This window comes from Talpa occidentalis, unplaced genomic scaffold, assembly GCF_014898055.3.
Source record: "Talpa occidentalis isolate TD23 unplaced genomic scaffold, MPIMG_talOcc4v2.1, whole genome shotgun sequence".
NCBI classification, from domain to species: domain Eukaryota; kingdom Metazoa; phylum Chordata; class Mammalia; order Eulipotyphla; family Talpidae; genus Talpa; species Talpa occidentalis.
In genome coordinates, this window is record NW_026555331.1 from 50,169,844 (window position 1) to 50,183,727 (window position 13,884).

Here is a 13,884-nt window from a genome sequence, read left to right on the forward strand (position 1 = left end):
CAAACCATGAGTGTTTTCAATAGTGCCCTAAGCGTGAACTTCCCCTCCTTCTATTCAAATAAGCCAGTTCCTTTGGGACAGATTTAGAGCTGTGTTCTTAATGACTTCCTCTCCACCTGCTTTGGAATTTCTGATCCATTGCCTCAAAATGGAAATGGGGGACTTTGGCCCACTGTTATGTGGGAGGGGGAAGGTATTGTTGGCTTCCTTACCCTGACAAGAACCTTTCTCCTCCTATGAGTAAGGTGAGGAGAAGTCTGTCAGTTCCCAAGTGTATTTAGCTTGATGTGCCTTTGTAGAGCCTTCTTTTATGAGGATGGCTGGGTGGAAGAGGGGTTCTTAGTCTTCTTGGCCATATACATGAATAATTTAAGTTGGAGCTGGAGGGAGTGAGAAATTCTGATGGCCTGCCCTTCCCAGTGAGGTACTATATTCCTTGATGAAAGATTGAGGAGGAAGAGGGCCCTATTTTGTTAGCTGCATGTGGGATATGGAACAGGTCATGACTCAAGTACAATAACCTCTTGTTCTTAGGGAGATGTATTAGATTTTCTTAAGTAAATATGCATTGACTCCTGACAAAAAGCTTGAAGTTAGGCTAAGTGATACAGGTTAGAAGCATAGTACTCTACAAGACATCAGAAATCTGGGGGGTGGGAGGGCGGTAGAGGGGAGTTTCCAGGTCCACCCTTTGTTCTGACCAATTGACTATATTTTGAGTCTTTCCAATACCCTGATAATTCACTAGAATGACACATAGAACCCGGGGAGGTCCTATACTCATGATTGTAGTATTGTCATGGCATAGTGGATATAAATCAGTACCAATCAGAAGAAGAGACATATAGGGTAAGATCTGGTAGAGTCCCAAACACAGTTTCCAATATCCTTTTCCTGGTGTCCTTTTTTCATGGAGTCAGTATATATTACTCTCCCTTCACAAGTGTGTGTAATATGCACAGAGTATTACCATCCAGGGAAGTTCACTCAAGTTTCCAGAGTTATCCAGAAGTTTTATGAGCTTTTATTTCCTGGGCACAACACATCGAATCACTGGCCATGAGTTTAACCCCGTTCTCCATACGCCTTCCTTCCTCAGAGGTTGGGCTGATACCTTGTGATTCAAACCTTCAATCCTCTAATCACCTGATTGGTCTTTCTGATATTCTGTGTCATCTCAGTAGCATAAACAGTGATATGATCCAGGGTCCCACAAAGAATAGTAAAGACACTCATGTTGGGAAGTTCTAAGGATTTAGAGGCTACCGCTCATAGGTGGGCTACCTCTAATAGATTGCAGCTTTGCAAGGGTGAAAGCCTGGACTCCCCACTTGGCCTTAGGTGAAATGGATAATAGTAGGACCACAGGTTTCCTGTGTGTCTGGCTAAACTAAAATGGATTTTTTTTTTTTAAAGATTTATTTATTTATGCATATAAGAACTGGGGTACAGGCCAGAGATGTGGTGAGAGGATTCACCAGAGACAGAGTGGGGAACAGAACAGGTAGATCTACTGAAATACACTGCTGAGGGGAGCAGTGGGCAAGTCAGGAGAGGTCTGCTGCACCATGTGGGTAGCTTCCTGGCTGGGGATTGAACTCATGCTGCAGGGGCTACGGACTGCTTCATAGGTTGCGTCTAAACAACTTGCACCATCAGGGAGGCCCCTAAAATCGATCTTACATAAGTTTTTCATCTTGCTAAACTGCCTGTCTTCTGATCCTAAAAAATTAATTTTTTATGAGGCAATTTTATAATTTAAGTATTTTAATACTTAAGTATTTTTAAAGTATTTTTAATTAAAGTACTTTAAATTAAAGTATTTTTAATTAAAGTATTTTAAATTAAAGTATTTTTAATACTTAAATATTAAATGTTTAAGTATTAATATTTATACAATTCCAAACAGCTCATTTTTATTCATGATGTAATAGAACTCAGGCTTTTCTGTGGAATAAGGGAGTCTGAACTCAGATATAATGCCTCTCATGGTTTTGAGAGAGCATTTTTGTTACTTTATAATATTGCTCTTGGCAAGCTCAGTATATCTGTTTAGTGACAATACTGAAGCAATGCTGCTAGTGTCTTGGTTTTTTAAATTGAGTGTAGAATTGAGTCATAATATTTGTTATTCTTTAAGAATTATATGACATTATTGCAACTAGTGAAAAAAATGACATTTTATTTATTGGCAAATTTTACAGCTTTATCGATATGATTGAAATAAACTACGTATGTGTTCACTTTGATCATTTTTGACATATGAACTTTTTTTTCCACAGCATTTTTGACAACAAATTTGTGGGAATTTCCCCTTCATAACAATCCTCTAACTTCCCAGTTGCATTCTGACAATGCCTAGAATTGGTGAAGACCCTACATATTAAGGGCTCAGTAACACAAGATGGCTCATTTAAGATACCAGGCATAAGTCCCATATTGCCACCTGTATTAGACCAAGTGGATATAAATTCACAAGGCTCCTAAATCCCCTGTTCAAGTTCATAATTTGCTAGAATGGTTCACAGAACTGTGGAAGTAACTTGACTCTCACTGGTTTATTCTAAAGAATATAAAAGGAATAGTCAAAAGAAGACTTAAGTAAGGTGAGGTCCAGAAGAAGCTTCTGTTGTGTGGAGGGAGTATGTACCCTGCCAGCATTGTGGATGTATCAGAAATTCTCCCAGTCCCTTCATTTAGGGGTTTTTATTGGGGTTCTGTTACATAGGCGTGATATAGTCATCTGCTGTTTATTGGTGATTGAATTCAAACTTCCAATTCCTCTCATCTCAGGGGTTGGGGCTGAAAGTATTTATACTCCTCATTTGATATTGGATATTATTTAAAAATAATGTTAGAGCTCTAACTATAGATAAGTGGCAATTTTTTTTAAAAAAAAAGACTTATTTATTTATTTATACACGCACTGGGTACAGTCAGAAGCGCGGGAGGGTGAGAGAATTCACCAGATCCAGAGCAGGGAACAGAACAAGCAGACTGATGAAATACACTGCTGAGGGGAGCAGTGGGTGCAGCAGGAGAGGTCTGTCACGCCATGTAGGACCCTCACTGGTGGCCGGGGATTGAACCGGCGCTGCTGAGGCTGCGGGCAGCTTCGCAGCCTGGCGCTTAACCGCTGTGCCACTGCAGAGGCCCCCCAAATTTTTTAATAATATTCAATACCAAAATAAGAAAAAAGACACAAGACACTTTCATATTTTAATATGAAGCTTTTTTTGAGTTGTACCAGTTTGTCAGTATCTTAAAACCTAAATGTAAACTGAGCTAGCAATTCTACTTCTAGTTTAAGGAAATAAATTTCATGTGAACTAGGATTTAATTACAGAAACATTTATCAATGTGTTTGTAATGGGAAACAAATTAGATGTCCAGTAACTAGGAATCATTTGAGGAAATAATTGAAGAAATGAAATACTATGCCTTTAATTAAAATTAGTAGTGGAGGTATATTATTTTGTAAATGACAGGATCCTCTGCTATGTCTGTTTTATTTTTTTATTTTTTATTTTTTATTAAAGATTTATTTATGTATACAAGAACTGCGGTACAGGCCAGAGATGTGGGAGTTGAGAGGATTCACTAGAGACAGAGTGGGGAACAGAACTGGCAGATCGACCGAAAACACTGCTGAGGGGAGCAGCGGGCGAGCCAGGAGAGGTCCGCTGCGCCATGTGGGTTGCTCCCTGGCTGGGGATCGAACTTGTGCTTCAGTGGCTGTGGACAGCCCCATAGGTTGTGTCTTAACCCCTTGCGCCACCAAGGTTATAATTTTCCCAAGGCTCCTCAGCTTGCAAATGCAGCTAGAGAACTGCGGACACATAAGCAAACAATTACAATATGTTATACCAAGTAGTATAGTAGAGACAGGAACAAAGGAGGAGATAATTTTAGATTTTCCAGTTTAACTGCATTGTACACTGTGAATAGAGAAGCATTTTTAAATAACCTTATATCTGTTGGAGAAATACTTGCCAAATAATAAATGGTGCATATATAAGTTTTAGAGATATTATTGTGACCTGAAAGAATTTTAAAAAAGCAGAGAAAGCTTTCCAGAGTTCAAGTTTCAAATAATTATGGTTAAAGAAAGACCGATATTTACAAGCATATTCATAAAATCTGGCAAAATTAACACCACATTTGATTTGCACATTCAAGTCCAAATCAAAGAAAGGTGCATATTTCTGAAACAGTTAAGATTTATTTCCAGGGCCTCCCTGGTGGTGCAAGGGTTTAAGCACCGCACTATGAAGCAATCTGCAGCCTCTGCAGCATGAGCTCGATCCCTGGCCAGCCAGGGAGCAACCCACATGGTGAAGCAGACCTCTCCTGTCTTGCCTGCTGCTCCCCTCAGCAGTGTGTTTCAGCCAGTCTGTCTGTTCTGTTCCCCACTCTGTCTCTGGTGAATCCTCTCACCCCCGCATCTCTGGCCTGTACCCCAGCTGTTGTATGCATAAATAAATAAATCTTAAAAAAAGATTAATTTCCAGAGCAAGAAAAAGATAAAAATTAATTTTCTGAATTCATAAGAGTCTAGGTATACTAAATTTCACAGAGGTTTTTTCTCAAGATAAACATAGCTGCAGATTTAAAATGTGTTGGTTAAAGCAAAGTAAAAAAGTTACATTCAATTTAAGTATGCCTTCACTTTATTTTTTTTTGTACTTTTTTAAATAAAATTTATATATATATATTTTATATCCGGTGTAGTCCCCATAGAATTTCCACCACCAATTCACCCATGCACCATCACCACAGACCTTTGTGCTCTTTCCTCCCACATTTTGATCCTTTTCCCTCCCCACCTCCTTCTACAGAATGTCTCTAATTTATAGTTGTATTTGGTTCCCCTATATTCCTCCTATAAGTGATACCATTCACTCTTTTTTTTTTTATAGAGGCATGTTTTTATTTATTTATTTTATTTGTTTTGTTTTTGTTTATACATGCACTGGGTACAGTCAGAAGCGCAGGACGGTGAGAGAATTCACCAGAGCCAGAGCGGGGAACAGAGCAGGCAGAAGGACCAAAGTACACTGCTGAGGGGAGCAGCGGGCGGCAGGAGAGGTCTGCGCACCATGTGGGACCCTCCTCTGGTGGCCGGGGAGCAGCAGGGGATTGAACCGGCGCCGCAGAGGCTGCGGGCAGCTTCGCAACCCAGCGCTCAACCACTGCGCCACCAGGGAGGCCCCGATACCATTCACTCTTTTTCTTTTTCCTTCTGACTTATTTCACTGAGCATAATCCCTTCTAGCTCCGTCCATGTTGTTGCAAATGGCATTAGTTTATCTTTTTTGATTGCTGAATAGTATTCCTTTGTGTATATATACCACATCTTCTTGATCCAGTCATCTATTTTTGGGTATTTGTGTTGTTTCCAGGTCTTACCTATTATAAATAATGCTGCAATAAACATAGGCTGCAGGTATCCTTTTGAATTAATGTTTTTGTGTCCTTTGGGTAGATCCCTAGGAGTGGAATTGCTGGATCATGTGGTAGTTCCATTTTTAGTAGTCTGAGAAATCTCCACACAGCTAAAAGCAAATCTTTAAAGCAAAATGTGAAAAAGTAGTTTCATCTAGCTGGTGAGATTTATATGCATCTTCTCCATTGCATAAAAAATGTTACTGAATTTACTTCCTGATTATAAAACTAACACAAAGTAAATGCATAAAATAGGATTGTTTAGTTTATATAGTTAGTTTATGCTATATAAATTATTAAAAAACTTTTCTATTTTAATGCCATCAGGATATTGTCTGGATGTTAGCCATTGGCCCTGCCTACCTCCATCTGCACCTCTTTGCAGTACCTAGCTCTCTCCATTCACTAGTGGTAGGGAACTGCATGAAGTTTTCTGGAATCCATACTCTGCTAGTCATTGGCTAACTAAGTTCCTAACCCCTTGAAATCTGCTGTCAGTATCATTTCCAAGAAGCAGTTCCTGAACTCCTCCTGCTTCTCCTTTCTCATTTTTACTGTTTTCTGGACATGGCTCTATTGAAGCACCTACCAGATTATATCATTCCTTTTCATTTTCTTCTTCCAATAGAACTGGGTATGACCCGAGATCAGATTAGTATTGATTAGCGTGGTGTCTCGAACCTAGCAGTGGGAGCTTAACTTTGTGTATATGTGTATATAACTGAATAATAGAAATAAAAATGTATTGGGATCAAACAAGCTGGAATATTGAAGAAGTGTGAATATATCTGCATGACATGGGGCATGGGGTCTTCATGAAGAGTTACCTAGATAAGAATAGAAAGGTAAGGAGTAGCCAAATCATTAAGGGCCTCAAATGTCATTCTAAAGAATTTGGATTTTTTGTGTAAGTGATTGGGATTCAGTAAAGACTTTTAAGTAAGAGAAATACTAACTGTAGAATTCCCCAAAGTGTTAGATGTTATTAACATTATGTAAAAAACTTGGATATAAAATAAGTTTGGAAAATCCTGGGTTATATGAGCCTATACTATGCTAATGTGTATTTTTAATCCTTTAAAAGGGTTTGTGAGTATGAGGCAATTGGTATTATTTCTCAGATTTATTCATCATAGAGTCCTTTGGTTTTTTTCTTTCTTTTTAATATTAGAGCTGTTTTATTTGGGGACTGTGTCACAGAACTAATTTTGGGAATTGGGCCACAGGTACATTGGCAGCAGTGAAATCATCCAGTGAGAGTTAAGTAGCCTAGGTGAGGCACATGTAGGGCTTGACTGAGAAAGCTAATGGTGGGAGCGGGGTAGGCGAGACCAAGGGAATTAAGTGGTGTCTCTCAGAGCATATTCTCTAAGGGGTGATTTATCCATAATTTTGAAAGTTTATATCATGATTTGCTATCACAGCCTGGCTTGAACTAAAGCACTTGATGATGAAAGTGCCAAATTGTAGAATGGGCACAGTAGCTACTTGTTTGTGGATGAGTCAAAGATGGTTGCCAGGATCTAGGATGGTCAGCCGAACATCTGGATGGTGGTATTACAGTGATATAAGCAAAATAGGAGACAGTCTAGTTTTGAGGTGATGCTGTCACTTTTTGATATGTTTATCACTTAGAGCTGTTCATGGGACCTCCTTGTGAAGAGAACAGTAGCCGTAGGACAATGGATATATGAATTTGTACTTCAGATGATTTGTACCTGCTGGGTCTTATTTGTTGCAATATCTTAGGCATTTCATGTCTCCTTTATGACATTATAACATTTTAAATTACAGGATGAACACTGCATATTCCTAATTTTATCCCTCATTTCACTTTCACACACGGTTATGCTTGTCCACAGCTTCCCTACCATTTGTAAATTCCACTGAAGTAATTTCTATGGATTTTTTAAACTTCTGATTTTAGGAAGATTGAAACATATTATTTGTCCCTAAATGGAGACTATGGTTGCCTCTGCAAGTATTAGGAAGAGGCTTAACTGACATTTTGCTCATTGCTTTGTTACTATGCCAAGTGAAATAATTGAATAAATAATGCTATATTGCATAAATAATGCTTGTTTCTGTTTCAGTTAGTTTCAGTGTAAAAACAATGTTTCTTCCGTTCTGTTTACAGCTCCAAAAGGAATTCTTCATTTGTCTCCTGATGTTTATCAAGAGATGGAAGCCAGCCGCCACAAAGTAATCTCTGGCACTACTCTAGGCTATTTGTCACCCAAAGATATGAACCAACCCTCAAGCTCTTTCTTCAGTATATCTCCCACATCAAATAGTTCAGCCACCATTGCCAGGGAACTCCTTATGAATGGAACATCTCCTACAGCTGAAGCCATAGGTTTAAAAGGAAGTTCTCCTCCTCCCCCTTGTTCTCCAGTACAACCTTCAAAACAACTGGAATATTTAGCAAGGATTCAAGGCTTTCAGGTATGAATTAAAAGCAAAAACAAGAAAGCAAAACAATTCATTAATCTCAAATCCTTCATCTCTATCCATCAGAAAGCTCATTCTTGCCTGCTAGTGTGACTTATAAGCCACTTACATTGTAAATTACTAGAAACACAGAGAAAAGAAAAAGAGAGCCATATGCACATGCCTCGTTCTATTTTATTTTCATACTGTTCAGTAATTTTTTGCTGCCTGGCTCTCCCCCATTTTCCTTCTTCTTCCTCTTCTTTTTGTTTATAGCATTTTTCGTTCTCTGTTCTGTGCTTTGATTGTTCTTGATCGGTGGATCTATCTCCTCACTCTGTCTTCCACAACCAAATATTCTGCCTTCATACATGTGGTATTAGTATTTAGCACTAAATTCTCCCTCATTTTATAGCAACATTGAGTTTTTATAATGGTGATTTTACTTGCATCGCAGTTTTGAATTTTGCATTCTGTTGCTAGTAATGAATGATTCAGGTATACTGTACTGTTAAGGTACAACATCCTAGAAATCTGTTATCTTAGGAGTTCATTACACATGGTAATAGAACAATAGTGAAATGCTTTCTAGTTGTTTGGGGCATTAAAAACATGTATTTGCTTTACTGGATCATATTTTGAACCATCTAGAACAGCTTTTGCTCAGATGGTACCAGCAATTCTATTTCACTGGGCTGTCTAAAATTGGCTTATAGCTCACTTGTGTATGAATTTGGGGTTGGAAAGTTTTTTCCTGTTTATTATTTGTTCCCTTTGAAAACAAAAACAAGTACTCAACACTTCTTTATGGGTAGAGATTTTAAAAGAATTGTTAACTCTAGGAGGAGAAAGTAACTTTGTTCTGATTTCTTAGTTGCCTTGAAAATCATGTACTGAATTGTAACTGACTGCTATCTTGACTGGATGAACAGCAGCATGTTGGCGTGTTAGAAAGAATGTACCACTCCTTCTGATGACACTGTTTTCATTCCCTTTACTTTTTTAGTCTTATTTCTTAAGACCCAAAACTGTAATTTCCTTTAGAAATGCTCTCGAAGATCTGTATTGTTAGAATGATAATGTATTTATAAGAATTTTATGAGTTTAGATATAAAATAAGACAAAAGATCATGTGTTTTTGGGGGGGTATTTTGCATGGTTTTTTTGGTTTTCCTCCATAGAAACTTGATTGATTCAAATCAATTGCCAGGTAGTTGTTAGTGTTTTTAATTAGACTAGTAATATGAAATTAAAGAGCTGTTACCACTCATTGGCTCTGTCATCTGAAATTTTAAACACTCAATTTAAAGTTAAAATTTTAGAATTTGTTTTTGTTGTTTGACTTAAGAATGATAATAAATCACTGTTTAAAATAAAAGACCTTGATTCATATAGTTAAAGCACTGAAGAAAAAGCTAATTCTTAATTATATCTATAACCTGCATAGGATGAACTAGAAATAAACCGTGATAAAACTAAATTCACTGCTTATTTACAAGTCTAGTTATTTAGAAGGATTGGAGAGTCACACTACATTTTTATAGAAACAAAGCACAAATTGCATTTAAGCTCTGAATTGATTTTTTGCTTGGAGATGTCATTATAGTAGATGTAATTTTGCTGCCAGAAAACTACTACAATTTTTAAATTTGTATTTATTTGTTAATTCTTGGCAATGATAGCAATTATAACTTTACAATTCCTTTACTTTAGTGAAAATGTAGAGTCTTGGTAGCTCATTATTGAACTGACTGCTTAGATCTTTTTTTAAGAGCTTATGCTGAGATAATATGCTCTGGTTTATGGACAAGTTAAACATTTCCAAATTTGTGTACTATGATTTTTACATACTAATGAATATGAACAGATGGTTTTAAAACATTATTGTGCTTTTTTGGTTGAATGAGCTTGGTACTGATGTGAAATATTTTGTTGCTGATGGATTGCAACCTGAAGTTGAACAGTGAACAGATTTCTGTGGGAAATGACTTAGTGTCCTGTCAGGTGCATAATACATCTATATTAATGTCACTGTAGAAGGTTCTTTGTGGTTAAGAGACTTAAAGTTTATTTCCTTATGGGTACCTTCTCAGTTATTTTTACCTGTAGAAAAACATGTAGATTCTTTCTATTTCTTAAATGTTTTAATTGGACTGTAGTATAGAAATTATAGGACCAGCTTGTTATGGATTACATACTATTCTGTTATTTTTATTTCTGGAATTTAATAACAATAAATTCTTTTTTCTGTGTTTCTAGGTTAGTACTTACTAAATTTTGTTTTATTTTGTACACTATATACATATTATTGCTTATTGAATATTGTATAAACCCTTTTTCAGTCTTTCTTGTCCATTGAAATTTGATTTAAATCTACCAGAGCCATTGTGTGTGACAGCTATATTGTGTTACAAGGTAAAAATATATTAGTGTACTGAAAACTAAGTTGTTTTAACTTAAACTTTTTTTCATTACCAATCTTCAATTGAAATTCATAAATTACAAAGGAATTTATTTACTCACCAGAATATAGGTATTATGCCCACATACTTTTGGCTAGATTGGCAAAATCATTGAAGTTATTATACAATTAAAGTTACTATTAATAAAGGTGACTTCATAGAGCAGAATGTGATTGAACATTTACACATTCTCAGTAATTCTTTTATCCTTGCTTGGGCTCACCTAAAGTTTTTATCACATTTTAGAAGGAAGTTTTTAGATTTCTGTCATAAGCAAATATTTGGTTTTTAAAAGTTTTGTTGAGTGCACTTTAAATATCTTCTCTTAAAACATGAATGCTTGTATTGATTTACTATTTAAAAAAAATTCATGGCAATAGTTCCATGTACCCTAGACATTGCCCAGCCCAAAGAGTATACTTCTATAATGTCTATGCATTTCATAAAAATTCATTTGAAGTTACTCTCATGCCATAGTGTTTCAGATTCCCTTGTTGTGTACCTTGAAATGCGTCAATTATAATGCCAAACTATTTCAAATTACTTATTTTTAAAGAAAGTTATGGGAGAGATAGTTTTGAAATGTGCACTTGAACTGAAGCAGAAAACTGTTTCATTGTGTTATAATTTCCATTATTCTAAGTGTTTATATCTTTGATGGTGTTCTCCACACTAATTATATTAGAAATTAATTTGTACAATTAAGTATAAGCAGTTACCTTGTTTAAATGAGTCATTAGAAAAATGATTAGATTGGAAATTAAAATGAATTATTTTAGTAAATTATTTTTTCAGAATGGATTTAATTTCAATTTGCTGTTCTGTGCTCCATTTTTTGATCATCATCCACTAAACAGTGCTGAATCTAAAACTGTCTGAGGAAGATATAAGCTAGGATTGTTTTTCTCACATAAAGAATTTAAGAAGTACTTAATTAGCGTCTTGGTTAAAACATAATCAGTTTATTTTCCAAACCCAACAAGTGTCTTCCAGAGAGACTTTTTATTATTTTGGGTTTTGGGTGTAGGGCCATTTTCAGCAAGATGTGAATGTCAGTAGAAGGCTTTGAAATACTATGTAAATTAAAACATTTCTTTTCAAATGCAATTCAAACAACACATTTCCAATCCAGTTTTGTGAAGTTTAAAGTGATTATAGTAGACTTTATAGTTACAGACTTCTTTTAATTGTTTTTTTAACACATGATATATGAAATATTTTTAAAACAATACTTTGAAATGTGACTTGAAGGGGACTGGCCAATCTGAAAAATAAACTTTCGTTTTTCTTATCTTCCCTACACATCACTTTTTGTAAACCACATGTTTATCACTGAAGTAATCCTTTGCTGCTTTTTTTTTTTCCTAGGGAGGGCTCCATTTTTTTTCCCAAAGAGTAATATAAATAAAACTTTGTAGATTTCTAATAGGAGAATATGGAGAAAGAAGCTATGCATGTACCTATACTTCCCTATTTTTAATTTGTCCTTAAAATAAAACTACTATGCCACTTCTGATCCCAAACTTTCATCTGTGCTGTTACACCAGTGATTATATAAAGAAGAATTGCTGAGTGCTATGAGCAAAAACATTTGTGGATTTGGCATGGGCTCAGCAGATTCTGCTCTGATTTGTAGTCATTCCTTAAAATTCCCTTTTTGGCTTTGTCCTCTACTATTTCCCAAAGACCTTGGAGAGAGTGGGTTAGTATTTGAACTCTCTGAAGACTTGGTCTTCTTGAAGTGATACTAAATTTGGGTATCCCAAATTTGTGCAAACTGATTTATTGATTCTGGCACCTTTAGACCTTGATATATTAACTGGACGTTCATGTCATGCAAACTACCTATACCTATACTTCCATGAAAACCAGTGGAATTAAAGATCAACTCACTTTGCTGAAATTCCCAACTCTATAGAGGAAAGTATTACATTTGAAGAAAGACATTCTGATACATATAAGAACAGCCTATGATAAGTAACAGTGATACAGGTAAGAATCAAGCAACCTTGAGTGAAACAGTCCATGATTAAAGCATAAATTATTCAGGACTAACTCCACCCTAAATCCCTGCAGAATGTAAACATGGAACTCAGAAGAACAAAGACACTCATCTTGAGCCTTGATGAACCATCAGGTACATAACAACATAAGAGATTTCCAAGAAAAAGTGATATACAGACTCAGAGTCATTCCTACCACAGTGACTTTGATATGGATATGAAATGAGCCACTGTGGTGAAGGAAAATGGTGGCTATCATTATGTGTCCTCCACAAGTAGAAATACTTGTAGCCTTTTCTGTTTATATCAGAAGAGATTTTAGGCGCCTTCATGCTAGACTAGTATCTATAGAGCTATGCTCATTCTAAGTCATGTTGAAATCATCTGTTTCCCACTCTCCAGCATTCAGCTTTGTCTGAATTCTTTTCATAAATGATAATGGTTAACATTTCATATGTATTGTTCTCCTTTCGCCAGTACAACTCTTGAGAAAGAGAACAGTGTGTGGAATACTACAAATATTGGGATTTCTGCACACTGAAGAAAACTGCTCTTAAATATCAGGGACATGTTTCATGTAGGGAACATGTGGGTAAACAAACAACTGAAATTGGCATTTATTGAATGACTCATTATATATCAGAGACTCAAGTAGGCCTTACATACATTATTTTTATGATGAAAGCTGAGATGCTAGATGTACATTTGTTATGAACCTTTACATTGAATAAAACTATGGTATAGAATTTGAATACTGGTCTCTGTAAGTAGGACTATTTTTTGGTGGTCCAAGGTCTTCTCGCTATTGTTTTGGTTTTGTTATAGATAGCATTAATACATTTTTTATGCCCTCAACTGTATACACAACTGAGTCTGAAACATTTAAGAATTTTGACATTTTGTGAGCTGGAAGGAACTTTGGATTTTATTTTAAAATAAAATTTTATTATGTATTATAAATATACACATGAGGGACTGCAAAAAATAAGTACTCCTATTGGTAATGTAGTTTACTCATTTCCCACATGGAATTATTAATTTTAAAACCTAATGGATTTAGGTTCTGGAAAGTTCTATTTTAATGTGGTTGTGTTAAAACAGATTTAACTGTCAAAGATAAGTGATATTGAAAACATTTTCCAAATGTTCTTATCTGTAGTATTGTCATTATTTTAAATATAAGAAAAGTCCAGCGTCAAGTCCTACAATGGAATATTTGAAAAAATGGGATTTCTTTTGAAAAATGAAGTAACAGTCACAGTTTGAAAACTTTTAAGAGAAAAAGTTAATAGTAAATTATGAGCAGTTTTCAATAATTTATGTATATGAATAAATAGATGGATCTGAAGTTAATCTGGCTGTAGAATATCATCCCATTGAATACTGGAATTGATTTAGCTAAAGAACAGGAAATGGAACATTTGTTTATTCATGCTAGGCAAATACTTACTAACTACCTACATGTTAGGTAGACTGGCAGGGTCTGGTACAAGAGGAGTTACGGTCAAGTTGGTGACAGATGGGTAAATAAAACCAATGTGCAG

General features: G+C 35.7%; 1 protein-coding gene across 8 annotated transcripts in view; it reads left to right on the forward strand.

The window, feature by feature from the left end:
- The window catches only part of STAU2 (staufen double-stranded RNA binding protein 2), a 251,657-nt gene that overhangs the window by 126,246 nt on the left and 111,527 nt on the right, over positions 1–13,884 (forward strand). For all 8 annotated transcript variants that reach the window (XM_054692175.1, XM_054692174.1, XM_037505302.2 and 5 more), the window contains one exon: positions 7,583–7,890. In XM_054692175.1, the coding sequence (XP_054548150.1) occupies positions 7,583–7,890 (308 nt within the window). The remainder of the gene's footprint in view (positions 1–7,582; positions 7,891–13,884) is intronic.